Here is a 20140-nt window from a genome sequence, read left to right as displayed (position 1 = left end):
TGGGCTTTACACATGTTCAGTTTGGCCCTGTGGGAAATGTCATGTGTGAGTTATTTCAGAAAGTGCAGTAGTTTAACCTGCAGTGTGTCGGTGACAAGACCATCCTCTGATCACTGACAGACTCAAGGGGATGAGCTGCAGTGGGCAGAACTTCAGAATGTGCACCAGAGATTGCGGTGACGGTGTGTCTGAAAAGGGTTACAGAAAGCAACCTCTGGAAGGGATGAAGTTAGACAGTGCACCATTTTTTCTTCTTTATCTAATGCGTTGCATAGTAATGAAAGAGTAAAAGCTAACAGGATGGGGCATAGCTAGCATCCTAAATAATGCATAGCTGTGGCCAGGACTCACGTCCATTTGGTCTGCATCAAGACGGTGTAATACCAGCATCCATTCTGACTGGTGGGTGGCCATGCCATAGTGGTCAGTAATGTTTTTCATAAAACCCCTGGCTTTGGTAATGCTAGGACCTTCTACAGGAGAAGGCAATGGCAACCCACTCCAGTACTCTTGCCTGGAAAACCCCATGGACGGAGGAGCCCGGTGGGCTACAGTCCATGGGGTCGCGAAGAGTTGGACACAACTGAACAACTTCACTTTCACTTTTCACTTTCATGCACTGGAGAAGGAAATGGCAACCCACTCCAGTGTTCTTGCCTGGAGAATCCCAGGGACGGGGCAGCCTGGTGGGCTGCCATCTATGGGGTCGCACAGAGTCAGACATGACTGAAGCGACTTAGCAGTAGCAGCAGCAGGACTTTCTACAGTCACTGTTTCTGTGACTTGAAGGATCAAGCCAATGCTACAAAACTCAGTTTGATATAACCTTTGAATAACAAGGCAGCAGAAGAACAATATTTTGAAGTGTGCTGCTGCTGCTGCTGCTAAGTCGCTTCAGTTGTGTCCGACTCTGTGCGACCCCATAGATGGCAGCCCACTAGGCTCCCCCGTCCCTGGGATTCTCCAGGCAAGAACACTGGAGTGGGTTGCCATTTCCTTCTCCAGTGCATAAAAGTGGAAAGTGAAAGTGAAGTCGCTCAGTCGTGTCCAACTCTTCGCGACCCCATAGACTGTAGCCTACCAGGCTCCTCCGTCCATGGTGCTATTTTCTTTTGATCTTTTTGCTTGTACAGCTCCTGATATTTAGCCCAAGGCACCCCTGGGAGACAATTTGGAGCTCTCCCAGAGGAAAAGTCTCTCTGCAAAGCTTTGCATCTCACAATGACCTCATCAGGAAGCGCACAGGAGAGGTAGGTAGCAGTGACTCAGGGCAGCCTTACAGGGTCCTTTGCAGAAAATGAGGAAGATGCAAAAATTGTCGAAGGAAGAAGATGACCTGTCTTAGTTTTGAAACTATGCAGCCTTTCAAATGCACCAAGGAAAAAAGCCGCTTACCTTTCTCAGCGATAGCTCCACATTGGTGTCAGCACTGAAATTATATTTGGCGATAGCTTCTCCGATTTCACCAGGCTGGGCTGGGGGAGGTGGTCTTGCAGGCTGTGCTTTTTCAGGAGGTGTGAGTTTCTACAAAGGAGAACAGTTCTCTTTATTCTTTGTTTTCTTTTTAAAATTTTATTGGTGTATAGTTGCTTTACAATGTTGTGTTAGTTTCTGCCATACAGCAAAACGAATCAGCTGTATGTATACGTATATCCCCTCTCTTTTGGACTTCCTTACCAGTCAGGGCACCAAAGAGCTCAAAGTAGCGTTCCCTCTGCTGTACAGTAAGGTCTCATTAGTTATCTATTTTATACATAGTATCAATAGTGTATGTGTGTCAATCCCACTTTCCCAATTCCTCCCACGCCATTCCCCACCCCTCGCTGGTGGGAGTGTAAATTGATACAGCCACTATGGAAAACAGTATGGAGGTTCCTTCCAAAATGAAAAATAGAACTAACATATGACCCAGTAATCCCAGTCCTGGTGATAAGCCCAGAGAAAACCATAATTCAAAAGGATACGTGCACCCTAATATTCATAGCAATGCTATTTACAGTAGCCAGGACATGGAAACAACTTAAATGTCCATCAGCAGAGGAATGGATAAGAACATGTGGTGTATGTATAATGGAATATTACTCAGCCACAAAAATGAATGAAACGGGTCATTTGTGGAGATGTGGATGGTCCTAGAGATGGTCATACAGAGTGAGGTAAGAAAGAGAAAAACAGATATCATATATTAACTCATAACTGTGGAGTCTAGAACAATGGTACAGATGAACTTATTTGCAAAGCAGTTATCTATTCTTGACCCATGGTGACTCTAAAAACAATAATCACATAGCGGGGAAGAGGAAGGGCTTACCTCTACATATGAGATTGGGAAAATGCCCACTCTCCCGTGATGCTCTCCCTCATACCAGTTTTGGTCAATTTTCCTGAGGATGTAGACAGTATCTCCTTTCTTAAATGACAGCTCCCTGGAAGAAGAGATACATTTAAATGCTTTTTTTTTTTTTCTGTGATGTACAGCAGTTATTCTTCAGATCAGCATCCTCACTGGATCTGCATTTGGCTGGTTAATGTACTTCAAGTATTAAAAAGAAAATCTGTTGAGCCCAGTTAGCTAAGGATGCTCCTTGAAAGATTTTTAGAATTCATTTGAAACATTATCACTTTAGAAATGATTGAAAAAGAGCAAATATAAACATCATGACTGATTTAAATCACAGGCAGATTAATATGAAATTCAAAGGTGGGGACAGACTATTGCCATCTTGTCTTTGGTTTATGGGAGAAGAGTTGTGATGCTTGCCATAATGCTGGGTTCATTCTGCACTGATTTTAATTTGTCCTGAAATTAGTTAGCTAGTTAGTTACTTCTCTCTCTCTCTTTGTCTCCTCCTGTAAGCTCAAGCTTACAATGAGGAGTCCAATATCATTTCGCCTTAGCACACAAGTGCTTACATGAGAAAAAATTTTATTTGTGGTTCCTTGAAGCTGGTTGACAGGCATTTAAGTAGAGTATCTTGATAATGATTTTATCTTGTGAAGCAGAAAAGATTTTATACTTTGATTTTTCAATGAGGCACAATGAGAAACATTTTTAAAAAGTGGAATATAATTGACATGGAACATTATGTTCGTTTTGGATGTACAACATAATATTTGTATATATTTCAAAATGACCACAACAATAAGTTAACAGTCACCCCATATAGTTATCAGTTTTTTTCTTATGATGAGAACTTTTAAGATTTATTAGAAACTTTCAAATATGCAGTAAAGTATTATGAACTATGGTCACAAAGATAAACTTGTTTCAAGTGCAAAGACAAGCCCAGATTGCTTGTACCCTCCTTTATATTTTTTGTTTTCTAAATATAAAAATAATTTCAAGAAACTAAGTATGCTTTTCCATTTTGGCTGTTTCTAAGGAGACAGTAGGTAGACTGGGGTGTTTAATTTTAAGTTATAAAGACATTACTCATCATGAATAATTCATGCCTAAAGTCTCACCCTCACTGCTTTAGTTTTCATGGCTTCATCTCCCAGGTGATTGCGTCTCTGTGTTATTTTGCCTCCACAATTATCTCTCGTTGAAGGGTACTTATTTCAGATCTTTTGTCAAGAGCCCCACAGTCCCACACATCTGCCTTCCCACTCCCAAATCTTCTGTGTTGTTTTGTTCAGGATCTTGAGTTGGAGCATTTATGTGTGCAGAATATATAATGCAGAGAGGTTTATAGTAAATGTAGAATATTCTGCATTGATTAAAAGAATTAATTGAAAAAGGTTGCATAGTAAAAAGAATTATCACATATTTAGAAGTGCTAAAACCTTCACAGTGCAAGTGTGTTAAACTTTCAGTAACCCTAAAAGCAAAGAAGATTCACAGAGCCTTACATTCAAGCACAGTACTTCTTCCCTCATTATGCATGTGGCTAATATAGAAAATAAAAACCTAAGTATTTTCATGTTTATAATCCAACAGTTTTATTTATACTAAGTACATTTTGTATCTGGAAATGAGATCAGAAAGCTTAGCTTTAAAAAAAGAGTAATTAAGAGACAGCTAATCATTTTTTTTTAATATGAAAAGATATCTTTTCTATGTGTGAAGACTTGTACTTAAATTTTTCAAGTCATCTGGGAAAAAAGGACACTGGTCTCACTTTTCAGTTTTCAAAATTACATTCATCTCATCTCAGAGCTAGAACTTCTAGAAGTCTCATTTTTTAATTTTTTTCTTGAAGGATAATTGCTTTACAGAATTTTGTTGTTTTCTGTATGAATCAGCCATAGTTATACATATTCCCTTCCCTTTTGAACCTCCCTCCCATCTCCCCCCGCCACATCCCACCCCTAGTCTAGGTTGACACAAAGCCCCTGTTTGAGTTTCCTGAGCCATACAGCAAATTCCCATTGGCTATCTATTTTACACACGGTAATGTAAGTTTCCATGTTACTCTTTCCATACATCTCAACCTCTCCTTCCCTCTCCCCATGTCCATAAGTCTATTCTCTATGTCTGTTTCTCCATTGCTGCACTGTAAATAAGTTTTTCAGTACCATTTTTCTAGATTCCATATATATGTGTTGCTGCTGCTGCTAAGTCGCTTCAGTCGTGTCTGACTCTGTATGACCCCATAGACGGCAGCCCACCAGGCTCCCCTGTCCCTGGGATTCTCCAGGCAAGAACACTGGAGTGGATTGCCATTTCCTTCTCCAGTGCATGAAAGTGAAAAGGGAAAGTGAAGTCGCTCAGTCGTGTCCAACTCTTAGCGACCCCACGGACTGCAGCCTACCAGTCTATGTGTGTTAGAATACAATATTTATCTTTCTTTTTCTGACTCACTTCACTCTGTATAATAGGTTCTAGGTTCATCTACCTCATCAGAACTGACTCAAATGTGTTCTTTTTTATGGCTGAGTAATATTCCATTGTGTATATGTACCATCACTTCTTTATCCATTCATCTGTTGATGGACATCTAGGTTGCTTCCATGTTCTAGCTATTGTAAATAGTACTGCAATGAACAATGGGATACATGTGTGTTTTCAATTTTGGTTTCCTCAGGGTATATGCCTAGGAGTAGAATTTCTGGGTCATATGGTGGCTTTATTCCTAGTTTTTAAAGGAATCTCCATACAGTCTTCCATAGTGGCTGTATCAGTTTACATTCCCACCAACAGTGCAAGAGCATTCTCTTTTCTCCACACCCTCTCCAGCATCTATTGTTTGTACACTTTTTGATGATGGCCTTTCTGACCAGTGTGAGGTGATATCTCATTGTAGCTTTGATTTGCATTTCTCTAATAATGAGCAATGTTGAGCATCTTTTCATGTGTTTGTTAGCCATCTGTATGTCTTCTTTGGAGAAATGTCTGTTTAGGTCTTTTCCCCACTTTTTGATTGGGTTGTTTGTTTTTCTGCCATTGAGTTGTATGAGCTGCTTGTATATTTATGAAATTAATGCTTTGTCAGTTGTTTCATTTGCTATTATTTTCTCCCATTCTGAGGGTTGTCTTTTCACCTTGTTATCGTTTCCTTTGCGGTGCAACAGCTTTTAAGTTTAATCAGGTCTCACTTGTTGGTTTTTATTACCATTACTCTAAGAGGTGGGTCATAGAGGATCTTGCTTTGATTTATGTCGTCGAATGTTCTGCCTATGTTTTCCTCTAAGAGCTTTATAGTTTCTGGTCTTACATTTAGGTCTTTGATCTATTTTGAGTTTATCTTTGTGTATGGTGTTAGGAAGCGTTCTAATTTCATTCTTTTACATGTAGCTGTCCTGTTTTTCCAGCAGCGTTTGTTGAAGAGGCTGTCTTTGCCCCTTTATATATTCTTGCCTCCTTTGTGAAAAATAAGGTACCCATAGGCACATGGGTTTATTTCTGGGCTTTCTATCTTGTTCCATTGGTCTACATTTCTGTTTTTTTTTTTTTTTTTGCCAGTACCATACTGTCTTAATGACTGTAGCTTTGTAGTATAATATGAAGTCAAGAGGGTTGATTCCTTCAACTCCATTCTTCTTTCTCAAGACTGCTTTGGCTATTTGGGGTCTTTTGTGTTTCCATATGAATTGTGAAATTTTTTTGTTCTAGTTCTGTGAAAAATGCCATTGGTAATTTGATAGGGATAGCACTGAATCTATAGATTGCATTTGGTAGTATAGTCATTTTCACAATATTGATTCTTCCTACCCAGGAACATGGAATACCTCTTCACCTGTTTATGCTGTCTTTGATTTCTTTCATTAGCATCTTATAATTTTCTGTGTACAGTTCTTTTGTCTCCTTAGGTAAGTTTATTCCTAGATGCTTAATTATTTTTGTTGCAGTGGTGAATGGGATTGATCTCTTAATTTCTTTTTGATTTTTCATTGTGAGTATATAGAAATACAAGTGATTTCTGTGTATTGATTTTATATCTTGCAACTTTGCTAAATTCACTAATAGTAATTTTCTGATACTATCTTTAGGGTTTTCTATGTACAGTATCATGTCATCTGCAAACAGTGAGAGCTTTACTTCTTTTCTAATCTGGATTCCTTTTTATTTCTTTTTCTTCTCTGATTGCTATAGCTAGGACCTCCAGAACTATGTTGAATAATAGTGGTGAAAGTGGACACCCTTGTCTTGTTCCTGATCTTAGGAGGAGTGCTTTCAGTTTTTTGCCATTGAGAATAATGTTTGCTGTAGGCTTATGGTCTTTACTATGTTGAGGTAGGTTCCTTCTATGCCCATTTTTTGAACAGTTTTAATCATAAATGGGTGCTAAATTTCATCAAAGTCTTTTCTGCATCTATTGAGATGATCATATGATTTTTATTTTTCAGTTTAATATAGTGTATCATATTGATCTGTTTGTGTATATTGAAGAATCTTTGCATTCCTGGAATAAACCCAACTAGATCATGGAGTATGAGCTTTTTGATATGTTGCTGAATTCTGTTTGCTAAAATTTTGTTGAGGATTTTCGCATCTGTGTTCATCAGTGATATTGGCCTGTAGTTTTCTTTTTCTGTGTTGTCTTTGTCTGGTTTTGGTATCAGGGTGATGGTGGCCTCATGGAATGAATTTGGATGTGTTCCTTCCTCTACAATTTTTTGAAAGAGTTTTAGAAGGATAAGCATTAGCTCTTCTCTAAAGGTTTGATAGAATTCTCCTGTGAAGCCATCTGGTCCTGGGCTTTTGTTTTTTGGGAGATTTTTGATCACAGCCTCAATTTCAGAGCTTGTAATTGGGTTGATCATAATTTCTATTTCTTCTTGGTTCAGTCTTGGAACATTGAACTTTTATAACAATCTGTACATTTCTTCCAGGTTATCCATTTTATTGCCATATACTTGTTCATAATACTTGTTCTTAAAGTCCTTTGTATTTCTGCATTGTCTGTTGTAACCTCTCCTTTTTCATTTCTAATTCTGTTGATTTGATTCTTCTCTCTTTTTTTCTTGATGAGTCTGGCTAAAGTTTTGTCAATTTTGTTTATCTTCTCAAAGAACCAGCTTTTAGTTTTATTAATCTTTACTATTGTTTCTTTCATTTATTTTTTATTTATTTCTGCTCAGATCTTTATGATTTCTTTCCTTTTGCTAATTTTGGGGGTTTTTTGTTCTTCTTTTCCAGTTGTTTTAGGTGTAAAGTGAGGTTGTTTTTCTTGTGTCTTGAGGTAGGATCGTATTGCTATAAACTTCCCTCTTAGAACGCTTTTGGGACATCCCATAGGTTTTGAGTTGTGTTTCCATTGTCATTTGTTTCTAGAAATTTTTTGATTTTCCTTTTGATTTCTTCAGTAACCTATTGGTTATGCAGAAACATGTTGTTTAATCTCCATGTGTTTGTGTTTCTTACAGGTTTTTTCTTGTAATTGATATCTAGTCTCATAGCATTGTGGTTAGAGAAGATTCTTGATATGATTTTAATTTTCTTAAATTTACTGAGGTTTGATTTGTGACCCAAGATGTGGTCTATCCTGGAGAATATTCCATGTGCACTTGAGAAGAAGGTATATTCTTCTGCATTTGGATGGAATGTCCTGAAGATATCAATGAGATCCATCTCATCTTATGTATCATTTAAGACTTGTGTTTCTTTATTAGTTTTCTGTTTTGATGATCTGTCCATTGGTGTGAGTGGGGGGTGTTAAAGTCTCCTACTATTATTGTGTTACTGTCAACATCTCCTTTTATGTCTGTTAGTGTCTGTCTTATGTATTGAGGTGTTCCTATGTAGGTTGCATAGATATTTACAATTGTTATGTCTTCCTCTTGGACTGATCCCTTGATCATTATGTAGTGTCCTTCCTTATCTCTTGTAATATTCTTTAAGGTCTATTTTGTCTGATATGAGGATTGCTACTCCAGCTTTCTTTTGCTTCCCATTTGTATGGAATATACTTTCCCATCCTCTCATTTTCAGTCTATATGTGTCTTTAAGTCTGAAGTGGGTTTCTCATAGACAGCATATATATGGATCTCATTTTTGTATCCATTCAACCAGTTTGCGTCTTTTGGTTGGAGCATCTAATCCATTTACATTTAAAGTAATTATTGATATATATGTTCCTATTGCCATTTTCTTAATTGTTTGGGGTTGATTTCTGTAGATATTTTTTCATCTGTTGTATTTCTTGACTATGTAAGTCTCTTTAACATTTGTTGTAAATCTGGTTTGGTGGTACTGAATTCTCTTAACTTTTGCTGGTCGGAAAAGCTTTTTATTTCTCCATCAATTTTGAATGAGATCCTTGCCAGGTACAGTATTCTTGGTTGTAGATTTTTCCCTTTCAGTACTTTAAATATATCCTGCCATTCCCTTCTGGCCTGCAGAGTTTCTGCTGAAAGATCAGCTGTTAAGAGTATGGCGTTTCCCTTGTATGTTACCTGTTGCTTCTCCTTTGCTGCTTTTAATATTCTTTCTTTGTGTTTACTCTTTGTTAATTTGATTAGTATGTGTCTTAGTGTGTTTCTCCTTGGGTTTATCCTGTATGAGAATCTTTGTGCCTCTTGGACTTGATTGACTATTGCCTTTTCCATGTTGGGGAAATTTTCAACTATAATCTCTTCAAAAATTTTCTCATACCCTTTCTTTTTCTCTTCTTCTTCTGGGACCCATATAATTTGAATGTTGGTGCATTTGATATTATCCTGAGGTCTCAGAGACTATCCTCAGTTCTTTTTATTCTTTTTACTTTATTCTGCTCTTCAGAAGTTACTTCTACCATTTTATCTTCCAGCTCACTGATTTGTTCTTCTGCTTCAGATATTCTGCTATTGATTCCTTTTACAGTATTTTTTAATTTCCGTAATTGTGTTGTTTGTCTCTGTATGTTTATTCTTAATTCTTCTAGGTCTCTGTTAATTGATTCTTGCATTTCCTACATTTTGTTCTCAAGGTTTTTGATCATCTTTACTGTCATTATTCTGAATTCATTTTCAGGTAGTTTGCCTATTTCCTCTTCATTTATTTAGACTTGTGTTTCTAGTTTGTTCCTTCATTTGTGTAGTATTTCTCTGCCTTTTCATTATTTTTTTAAACTTAATGCGTTTGAGGTCTCCTTTTCCCAGGCTTCACGGTTGAATTCTTTCTTCCTTTTGGTTTCTACCCTCCTAAGTTTTGTCCAGTGGTTTGTGTAAGTATCTCACTCTTCCTATAGGGTGAGATTTGTGCTGAGTTTTTGTTTGTTTTTCCTCTGATGGGCAACACTGAGTGAGGTAGTAATCTTGTCTGCTGATGACTGGGTTTGTATTTTTGTTTGTTGTTTAGATGAGGTGTCCTGCACAGAGTGCTACTGGTGTTTGGGTGATGCCGGGTCTTGTATTCCAGTGGTTTCCTTTGCGGGAGTTCTCACTATTTGATATTCCCTAGGGTTAGTTCTCTGGTAGTCTAGGGTCTTGGAATCAGTGCTCCTGCTCCAAAGGCTCAGGGCTTGTTCTCATGGCATGGGAGGCTCATCTTCCTAGAAGTCTCATTTTGATAAGTTTATTCCACCCCCAAGCCCCACCACCTTTGAATAGTGGCCATTGACAACTTTGGGAATAGCATTTTATCTCTTTTTCTTAGTTAACAATCTAGACATTATGTATTCAGTTAAAAAAAAAAAAAGGCATTTAAAACAGATAATTATTTCAAACAAATATCTGTCTCTTGTTTGTTAAGATGTTAGGCACAAGAAGTACTCACATTTCTTGCAGGACATTTTATCCTGCCCAGAATGTCTGTAAGACATTTGGTTTCTGCCAAAAGGTCCTTGATACATGCTCCTGTCCAAAACCATTTGGCATGGACAAATACACTCATGGATAGTTTGGATAGGACTAGATTTCAAGGACCTCTGGGCCAGATGTCTGCTAACCCTTACATCTAGCTCATGGTTGAAATGACTTCACAATGTGGCCAGTCCTCCTGAAACTTTCAGAGCTGTCTGGATGTGTGAGCCTTTTTTTTCAAGCTGTATGAGTCATCCACAACCATAATTTTGGTGTCAGGTATGTAACTACATTGGGGGTGATGCATAACCACTCTTTTACATTTCCTGAGAATAGAAAGAGAGGAAGGTGATTAAGCTGCAATCAGGTAAATTTATTGATACTATGAGGGAAACATTTTTTTTTTCTTACTAAAGAATGGGAAAGTCTAAGGATCTCTTCAAGAAAATTAGAGATACCAAGGGAATATTTCATGCAGAGATGGGCTCAATAAAGGACAGAAATGGTATGGATCTAACAGAAGCAGAAGATATGGTGAAGATATGCCACCTTAAGAAGAGGTAGCCAGAATATACAGAAGAACTATACAAATAAGATCTTTACAACCCAGATAATCACGACGGTGAGATCCAGACATTCTGGAATGTGAAGTCAAGTGGGCCTTAGGAAGCATCACTATGAACAAAGCTAGTGGAGGTGATGGAATTCTAGTTGAGCTATTTCAAATCCTTAAAGATGATGCTGTGAAAGTGCTACACTTAACATGCCAGCAAATTTGTAACACTCAGCAGTGGCCACAGGACTGAAAAAGGTCAGTTTTCATTTCAATTCAAAAGAAAGGCAATGCCAAAGAATGCTCAAACTACTGCACAGTTGCACTTATCTCACACACTAGTAAAGCAATGCTCAAAATTCTCCAAGCCAGGCTTCAACAGTATGTGAATCATGAACTTCCAGATGTTCAAGCTGGATTTAGAAAAGGCAGAGGAACCAGAGATCAACTTGCCAACATCCGTTGGATCATTGAAAAAGCAAGCGAATTCCAGAAAAATATCTACTTCTGCTTTATTGACTATGCCAAACCTTTGATTGTGTGGACCACAACAAACTGTGGAAAATTTTTAAAGAGATGGGAATTCTAGACCACTTGACCTGCCTCGTATGCAGGTCAAGAAGCAACAGTTAGAACTGGACATGGAACAACAGACTGGTTCCAAATAGGAAAAGGAGTATGTCAAGGCTGTATATTGTCACCCTGCTTATTTAACTTCTATGCAGAGTACATCATGAGAAACGCTGGGCTGGAAGAAGCACAAGCTGGAATCAAGATTGCCATGAGGAAACATCAATAACCTCAGATATGCAGATGACACCACCCTTATGGCAGAAAAAGAAGAAAAACTAAAGAGCCTCTTGATGAAAGTGACAGAGGAGAGTGAAAAAGTTAACTTAAAACTCAATATTCAGAAAACTAAGATCATTGCATCTGGTCTCATCACTTCATGGGACATAGATGGGGAAACAGTGGAAACAGTGACAGGCTTTATTTTCTTGGGCTCCAAAATCATGGCAGATGATGACTGCAACCATGAAATTAAAAGATGCTTACTCCTTGGAAGGAAAGTTATGACCAACCTAGACAGCATATTAAAAAGTGGAAACATTACTTTGCCAACAAAGGTACATCTAGTCAAGGCTATGGTTTTTCCAGTAGTCATGTATGGACGTGAGAGTTGGACTATAAAGAAAGCTGAGTGCTGAAGAATTGATGCTTTTGAACTGTGGTGTTGGAGAAGACTCTTGAGAGTCCCCTGGACTGCAAGGAGATACAACCAGTCCATTCTAAAGGAAATCAGTCCTGAATATTCACTGGAAGGACTGATGTTGAAGCTGAAACTCCAACACTTTGGCCACCTCATGTGAAGAACTGACTCATTTGAAAAGACCCTGATGCTGGGAAAGATTGAAGGCAGGAGGAGAAGAGGACAACAGAGGATGAGATGGTTGGTTGGCATCACCAACTCAATAGATCTGAGTTTCAGTAACCTCCGAGTTGGTGATGGACAGGGAGGCCTGGCGTGCTGCAGTGCAGGGGATTGCGTCAGACACGACTGAAAGACTGAACTGAACTGAAAGTTATGGGATGGCTTCCATGGGCAATTACTCACTCCACTTCTCTAAAGGCGTATAATACAATTAGATTTCGTTGGTTGAGGAAGACCTTGTGAAAGTGGGGGTAGTGCAGGTGCCCTTGAGAACAACTGTGTCATATACACTCCCGTGGGCAGTGTGTGGGAGAGGGGGTTTCTCCGAACCTTTGCCACGCTCACACATTCACAACGAGGACATGGCCATGGAGGAGGGTGAGGGGCTTGGCACTTGGAGCAGGTGAAATCCACTGACACAATCGACACCACAAACGCCTTTCCTCTGCATTGCACTCATCTGTCTTTCGATGCTTGTTTCTAATGAAGATTTCTCAAAAAGCTTCTGAGCCCTTAGCATATGTTATACATCCTGTCATTCCTCAGGGCTTCACACATCTAAGGACACATTTGGTTGTCATAAAGAAGAAATGAAACTTACACGTTTTAAATCATTATTTTATAAAACTGACATGCCTTGTATGAGTGATCACACTACATCCGAAGAATAGCAGTGGAAACAGGGCAGATGTTACTTCTCTCATCAAAAAAAAAAAAGGTTGTAAGCTTTCTTTTGGAATTTTTTTCAACCCCAGATTAAAGTCATGTTCAACATCTTCACCTCTAAATAGCATTTTCTTATTCATTCCCAAATTTTGAGTGGTTTTATTGTTTATATGTCTTCTGCCAGAGATGGATTCTTTATTAATTCATATAATATGCATTTCTATGAACAAATGCTTTGGCTATTATATATATTCCATCTAAACGACATAGTGTAATTTAATGCCAGTATCTTGAATTCTATTGGAGACCACAGTTTCTTAAGTTAGGCATGTGACATGGACCCTAACAGAGCTGGAAGTCTTGCTCCTATTTAAACCTCCTCATGTGCTTACTATTAGCTTTCCCTAACCATGTGCCGATCTGATGAACAAGTTCCTAAAAAAAAAAAAAAAAGTGAAAAATTCCAACACAATTTGTGTTGTGAAAACACAAACATTAAAGACCACAGAATAGGGAATTCCCTGGCAGTCCAGTGGTTAAGACTCCGTCTCCATGCTTCCACTGTGGAGGGTGAAAGGTTGGATCCTTGGTTGAGGAACTAAGATCCCACATGACCCTCACTGTGGCCAAATAAATAGATAAAATGTTAACCTCTTGAAAAAAAAAATGGCACAGGATAAAAATGTACTCAGAGTCTTTAAGCTCTGAGTATTGAGAAGTGGAGATTTTTACTATTGGAGTCTTTGTACATAGTTATAGTCTTTAACCACAAACTATCCTTGATATAGTTGGATAAATAAATGTTATCAAATTCTCTAAGTGTTAATTACTCCCCAACACTTATTTTTACTTCATTCTTGACATGAAAATTCTAGAAACAAAGATCCTAATTTCATTTTGTTTTTCGTATCCTTTTGAACTCATTGTGCTCGAACATATTTAGTGTAATTTAAAACTCAATGTTACTCAAGGAAACTCAATATGAAAATAAAATTACGCCCACATCCCAATTAATTCAAAAGGAACCATTTAATTAGAGTTGATTGCTGAATTGGGAACTAGGTCTTATTTGTAAAACATCACAGTGCAATATTTGTCTTTTAAAGTATTATTTATGTATGTAAAGTCAACTTAAATCATATGATGAATGCTTATACTTACTTGGATGTCTGAGCCTTAAAATCGTAAACAGCTTTTGCAGGCAGTTTCTGAAAAGGAAGGAAATGGTTGATGCTAACTTAAAATTTTGGATTTCCTATTAAAAAATCAGTTTCATATGAATTAAAGAGAAATGAAACTTGAAGGATTGATTAAACATATACAATGTAAATCATATATGCAATTTATAAGCAAATCAATTGGTTCTTTTTAGATAGTTAAACTATAACAGATGACCTATTCACCATAATTGCTGAATATCACATTTCATCTTAGGGACTAAGGTAAATGTATGCCATGAAAGGGGAATAAAATGCCTGCAGAGGATTTGGTCCTATGTATAATTTTGGCTTTTCCTGGGATAACTGTGGAAGATCAATTGTTCTGTGTCCTAAGTATTGACACAGCTTCTGAGCCATAATTAAAGGACTGGAAAAAGTCACGAAGGAAGTCATTACTCCTTTTACCAAACACTTGTTAACATAGTAGCAAAGAAATATAGCCTAGTTATCATGGAGAGGCTAGTTAGTGGCCAAAAGCATGGACTTGGTCATTTTGTATTCCCTGGGGAGTTCAGGAACTCTTCAGCACCCAGTAAACCAGCTGCTCATCTTTGAGTCCTGACCAGATTCGACACGAGCCCACACTCGAGCCCTGGGGCTCACAGATCTGCCTGGCGCACCTGTAGCTACATACCTGAGCTCTTCCTTTCTGATGCCAATCATCCTCTCACCGCTCTTTCCCTGAGACTTTGGTGGACTTTGGGCATCCTGGATCATTCCTGGCTTTGGATCCTGGATCCACAGGCATTGGACTGTGTTAGACACTGGTAGAGAACTTTCTGGAGTGGCTGACAGTCCAGGACTAGCCTTCTGTTTTTATCAAACCTTCATGGCTCCAAGATAGTACAAGCCAGACCATCAGTCCTGGCTCAGGACCACGGACAAGAGCCAGCAGGCTGGGGGTTCCCAGAAACAGCGGGGTTTTTTTCAGGGATCCTCCCCAATAAAAGCAGGGCAGCAAAAATTATTTCCATGGAATTTGTACTGATTTGCAGCACAGCTGATAGGACCATCCCCTTCATCGCTGGGCCAGAAATCTTGATAGGGAAAGCTTTCTTCCTCCAAGGGGTGGCCCAGCTCAAGACTGTTTCAGACAAAGCTATTAATCTATAGGTCAGGTCAAGACTCAGAGAGTCACTCTCAAAACTGGACTACAACTGGGGGAGACATGCTGCTCAGGTTAGAATGCCGTGGCTTCAAATCTTTTGCTTGGGCTCCAGGGAAAACTAATTTCTAGTTTCTCCATCAACACTTTAATGTTTTTAATCAGGGCTCTTAACTGGTTTTACGCTAACTTCAGCTGGCAAATGCTTTCTCAAGTATATTGTTGAAAAAGACTCAAGTGCCACTAAGCAGACTACCTCTTTTTCTGGAGTTCCTCTTCTTTCCCTGGGTGCGGTCCTTCCAAGATCAGTCAGTGTGGCCGAGTAATTCCTAGGGGACTCATGGTCTGTTGGAAAGGACAGGGCCAGAGTGAGTATCCACATAATCAAAAGCAGACTTAATTAGCCATTTTCCCTGGTGGCAACTATATTCCCCTTCAAATGTGGAAAGACACCACAATGGAAAACACAGGCCTAAAACTCATAGGTAATTACAAAGATGTGATATAAGACACAAAAGAGAGCACTTTTAGAGGAAAAGAATCCAAGATTTCAGAAGTATTATAAAGGTTTAATTGTTACACTGCTGATATAATTATGCTGCAGCACCAACTATAGGTAATTCAAAGTTACAGGGATTTTTCATCTCAAAGATGTAATACTTGCTGTTCTTTTTGCCACCAGTTTATAATTACTATGATAGAGCCTGTAGAAGCTGAAGACGGGAGCAACCATTTATAAAAACTGAAGCGTGTTATGGAACAATTTAAGGATGTAGTAATGAAAAACAAAAAAATATGATGGCAGAACTATATTGTGACCATTCTCTTCTCTCTTTCTCTCTGTGTTTAATGACTTATTGAGTCTGAAGATGACATCTTACGGCTTAAGGCTTAATAGGCCATCATCTATTTGCTTCCTTTGTGTTCCAACTATCTGATTAGAAAGTAAATATTTATCCCAAGAAACAAAAGGATAAAAGTTTTCTAAACAGAAAGTGTCGTACTGGTGGCCAATGGCTTATGAACTGTTGCATTGTTTTTGTTTGCCTTAAAATAAAATATACACAGTTAATTGCATTATAAAATAAAGATGCAAGTATCTATCTTATGCTTTTATATGTGGACATGTAAATGATATTGAATAACTGGAAAAGGCAGCTAATTTATGAAAACATTCCATTGTGACAAGTCTCAACCAGTGAAAATTTCAAGCTGTTGACTTTGATTTTAAAAATGTAAATTTACTGTTTTTGAAGCATGTCATATGGTATAAATGAAAACAAACAAATACTAATAAGATAAGAAAATTTGTGCAATAGTTACTAAGAGTTGGGTTATACATTCTGCGCTCAAATTCTGAATTGCATGAATTTGAATCTTGTTTCTACTACCTACTCATTGTGTGACTTTGGTCAGATTTCTCGTCCTCTTTGTGTATTAATTTCCTCATCTGTAAAACAGTGCTTACAATAATATCTATCATCTAAGTTTATGCCGTTACATAGAAAATATGTGTAAGGCACTTTGGAATGTCTGGTGCATAAAAAACTCTGAACAATCCAAGTTTCAGCCCAGAAAATTCATTCCAGCTTCTTAAAATTTACACAGTAAACAAACGCACTTTAAGCATTAATGAAAAGGATTGGAAAAAATATCAAAACATCCTGTGTTTTCCAGTGATGTATACCTGAAAAAATGTCCTCTGTATTTGTTCTTGTGTTCCACTTTAAGAAATCTATGAAAATGAAGTTGAGAGTCACTTTTATCCTAAATAATTCAGATGTCAGTACAGGATTGTTTTAGCAGAAATAGAAAATAAGTTAAATAATGGAGAGGAAGAGAAAATGAATAAATGACTGATGGAAATATGACTTTTACATATACAGCTTAAAGATATATTCACAAAAATTTTATCAGTTGTATCTTTTAAAAGAAGAAAGTTATTAAACAAGTCCTATTTAATCTGTTAATTGCCCATCAATTACTACATTACATATTTTGGTTTTGCTTCCTGAGTGTGCTAATTTTTTATCTTCTATATAAAATGTAAGCAAATTATTTATTGGGCAAGTGACTAGAAAGTTAATAGAATCAAGGAAAAGATGTTAAACTAGTGATTTTGATTCATTTTACACAATGAAAAAAGAGTTAATGCAAAATTGTCAGTTTCTTAAGGATACTGATATTCAATTGTGATTTGTCTTGAAATTCTTATAAACTGGTAAAATAAGCTTAATTTGTCATTTCTATGTAACAGTTATCTCAACCCCAACAACAAGCTGCAAAACTATTTATCCCTTTTGATTCTGAATGAGTAAATTTTTGTGATCACTTTAAGCCACACATCAAGTCCACATATCCCAGGAACAAATGAGAACTGTTTGGTAAGATGTTTGTACAACAAGCATTTGCTTCACAACACATAATGAATTCAGGTGGTCACCGCTCAAGAATGATGAGATGTAGGGATGAAGCATGAAAGAACTGGAGGGTGTGTATGTGAACCACAAGGAAAAGGAAAGAAAAGTTGGTCCACCTTGGAGGTGCAGTGCACTGGTGTGGTCTTGGTGGTGGTAGTTGTTGTTGGTGTCGTCTTGGAAGGAGGCACTGTGAGGCATTCTCCCACAATCGTTCTGGTACGACGGACAATGAATAGCACCTTCTTGAGGCAGTGGGTGAAAAGGCTGGTGCATGGGGCTCCTTTTTAGGGCTCTGAGCGATGAATTCCTTTCAGGAATATCTGGCAGCAGTTCACTGATAAGACGGTGCAATATACTGTTGTCTGGCAAACTTCCCCTTCTCTTTTCAGCCTTAATTTGGTCACAAATGTCTTTAAGGGCAGAGTCCAGAGCCTCAAACACAGACGTCTTACATTTTGCCTTTTCCATCTGTTTTTTGGGAGTCGAATTTTTTTTCCTCCGGAAAGGCACGGGACTGACTAGAAATGCCAATTTAGAAAGGCCAGGGTCCATTTCTTGTCTTCTGGGCTCATCAATGTTTTCGTGTTTGGCTCTTTCGTGTTTTAACATCGTGGTAAATCGAGTGTAGGAGGCAGGGCATCTGCCTTTGCAGGAGCTGATGAGGTGCCGGTGATGGTGGTGGTGATGGTGGTGATGATGGTGGCTGGATCCATAGAAACTCTCAGAGGATGTGAAAGAGAAGTGATCAAAATCACTCTCGCTGCAAAAGGACGATCCTTCAACGTGAATGTAATCACTGTGGTCAGACACAACTCCGTCCTGGTCACTATCAGAAAACTCCACGTGGGTTCTCGGTTGATCGTCACTGGTGACTTCAATGTGGATGGGCACCAGGGCTTTAGACTTGTAGCTTCGCGGTACCTGAGAAGGGTGTCTACCTTGATTCTCTTCCTCCAGCAAAGACTCAATGGAAAACCGCCTTTGGGGACATAAACCATTCTGTTGCGGCTCTAGGGTTACAGGAGATAACATTTCATCTCCCAAATTCGGCATGGACTTTGACTTCTGAATCAGCTTTTCAAATTCAGAAATGCGGGTGGGGACCATGTCCCTGGGCACCTCCTCCGTGGAGGACTGGCTCCATCCGTGGAGCAGCCCTTTGTGTTGCTGTTCCTTCTCATACTGCATTATTCTCGACTTGACGGAGCAGATGACTTCGGAGTTCATCAGATCCTTGCGGTTGATGCGGTGCATTTTCTTGTACATCTTTAGGAAGCCCGGGGCGTCGTGGGCAGACCTGTGTCGGAGCCTTGATCTGCCGTTACTGCGGCCCTCCTGGATGTAGGGGGAAGCCCACGTCACGGGGCAGCTCTCCTTGGGGTCCTCCTCGCATAACAGAGAACCCATACTTTCCGACTTGGTTTTCGGGTCAGGCAAGCTGTCGCAGTCATCATTTAAAAGGTCGTCGCAACTACGGGATTTGATTTTGGGGGAGACGGTTTCTTCAGTGCTGCTCCAGACCTCTGCATTTTGCCGGGCCATCTGCCAGCCGTTTTTGAAAGTAATGGCCCTCTGCGAGTCTTGTGGGACATCTAGATGCTGTCTGTAAGTGTTACAGTAATCTAACTCGTGGGAGGGGTGGCCGTTGAGCCCTGAGAAACTGCAAAGGGATGGACACGTTTGGCTATCGTCCCCACCTTTTAGTCCAAGGCAGCATGGTGGAAGAGAGACGTTGGAGAAGTTAAAAGGCTCGTAAAGAGGACAGCATGTCAGTTAGCATCAGACAGCACAGCAAAGAGAAAGCAGTTAGTGGGGTTCAATCCAGACACCGAATGTCATAGATGTAGCTTTAACTTAGAGGAAAAAGTCTAATTCTAAAGCAATAAGCATAGCTTTGCAGACAATAGTTAACCAAACCGTGTATGAAAAGTAACTGGTATTGCTAAATATATTTATTTCCATTGCGTACTTCATCCATCTTTCTGCGAATATGGTATGTCAAAAATCTAATAGTACCTTGTAAGCCAATAGCATGACCTGGTAGTGATTTAAAGGTTTTGTAATTAATACCAAAAATGTTATAGATTTAATCATCTTAATAGGATCAGAATTTGAGTCTTATTTGATTTATAATAATACGGACGTAAAGAGTAACTTATACATTTACATTTAATTAATACACCAATAATGATATCAAATAATTTTTCATGGGCATTATATAGAAAAAGCTATAAGACAGAATATTTTCCAGAATTGCAAAATTAAGTTCAGTTGCTGTGAACTACTGCTGCTAATATTTTTCTAAGAAATAAACCAAAAAAAATAAAAAAGAAAGAAAGAAACCAACTAGCACCTTTTTAAACAAACAAATTTACCTCTTTGATTTCTCTACCTTCAACCTCTTATTAGCAGGTTCCCATAAGGATAACTGGATATATTATGAAACTTTGATCAGAGGTAAATGCATTTGCTTGTTTCCAGGAAAGGTCTTTTTAAAAAATCATTTGCAGTATAATAATGTAGAGCTAACCCTGATGGAAATAGTACTTATGGAAATAGTCTTTTGTTTTGTGTTGCTGA

General features: G+C 38.5%; 1 protein-coding gene across 7 annotated transcripts in view; it reads right to left on the bottom strand.

Moving 5' to 3' along the window:
- SORBS2 (sorbin and SH3 domain containing 2) overlaps positions 1 to 20140 on the bottom strand; it is a 204350-nt gene that overhangs the window by 24781 nt on the left and 159429 nt on the right. For 6 of the 7 annotated variants that reach the window (XM_018041890.1, XM_018041891.1, XM_018041892.1 and 3 more), the window contains 4 exons: positions 15397 to 15485; positions 13977 to 14023; positions 2312 to 2426; positions 1396 to 1524 (listed from right to left, as the gene is read on the bottom strand). In XM_018041890.1, the coding sequence (XP_017897379.1) occupies positions 1396 to 1524; positions 2312 to 2426; positions 13977 to 14023; positions 15397 to 15485 (380 nt within the window). Of the gene's footprint in view, positions 1 to 1395; positions 1525 to 2311; positions 2427 to 13976; positions 14024 to 15396; positions 15486 to 17676; positions 19258 to 20140 lie in introns of all 7 variants that reach the window. The other variant, XM_018041889.1, reaches the window with a different exon arrangement.

Source organism: Capra hircus, chromosome 27, assembly GCF_001704415.2.
Source record: "Capra hircus breed San Clemente chromosome 27, ASM170441v1, whole genome shotgun sequence".
NCBI classification, from domain to species: domain Eukaryota; kingdom Metazoa; phylum Chordata; class Mammalia; order Artiodactyla; family Bovidae; genus Capra; species Capra hircus.
Note: the sequence above shows the minus strand (reverse complement) of the source record. Positions and strands in the feature narration are given on the sequence as shown.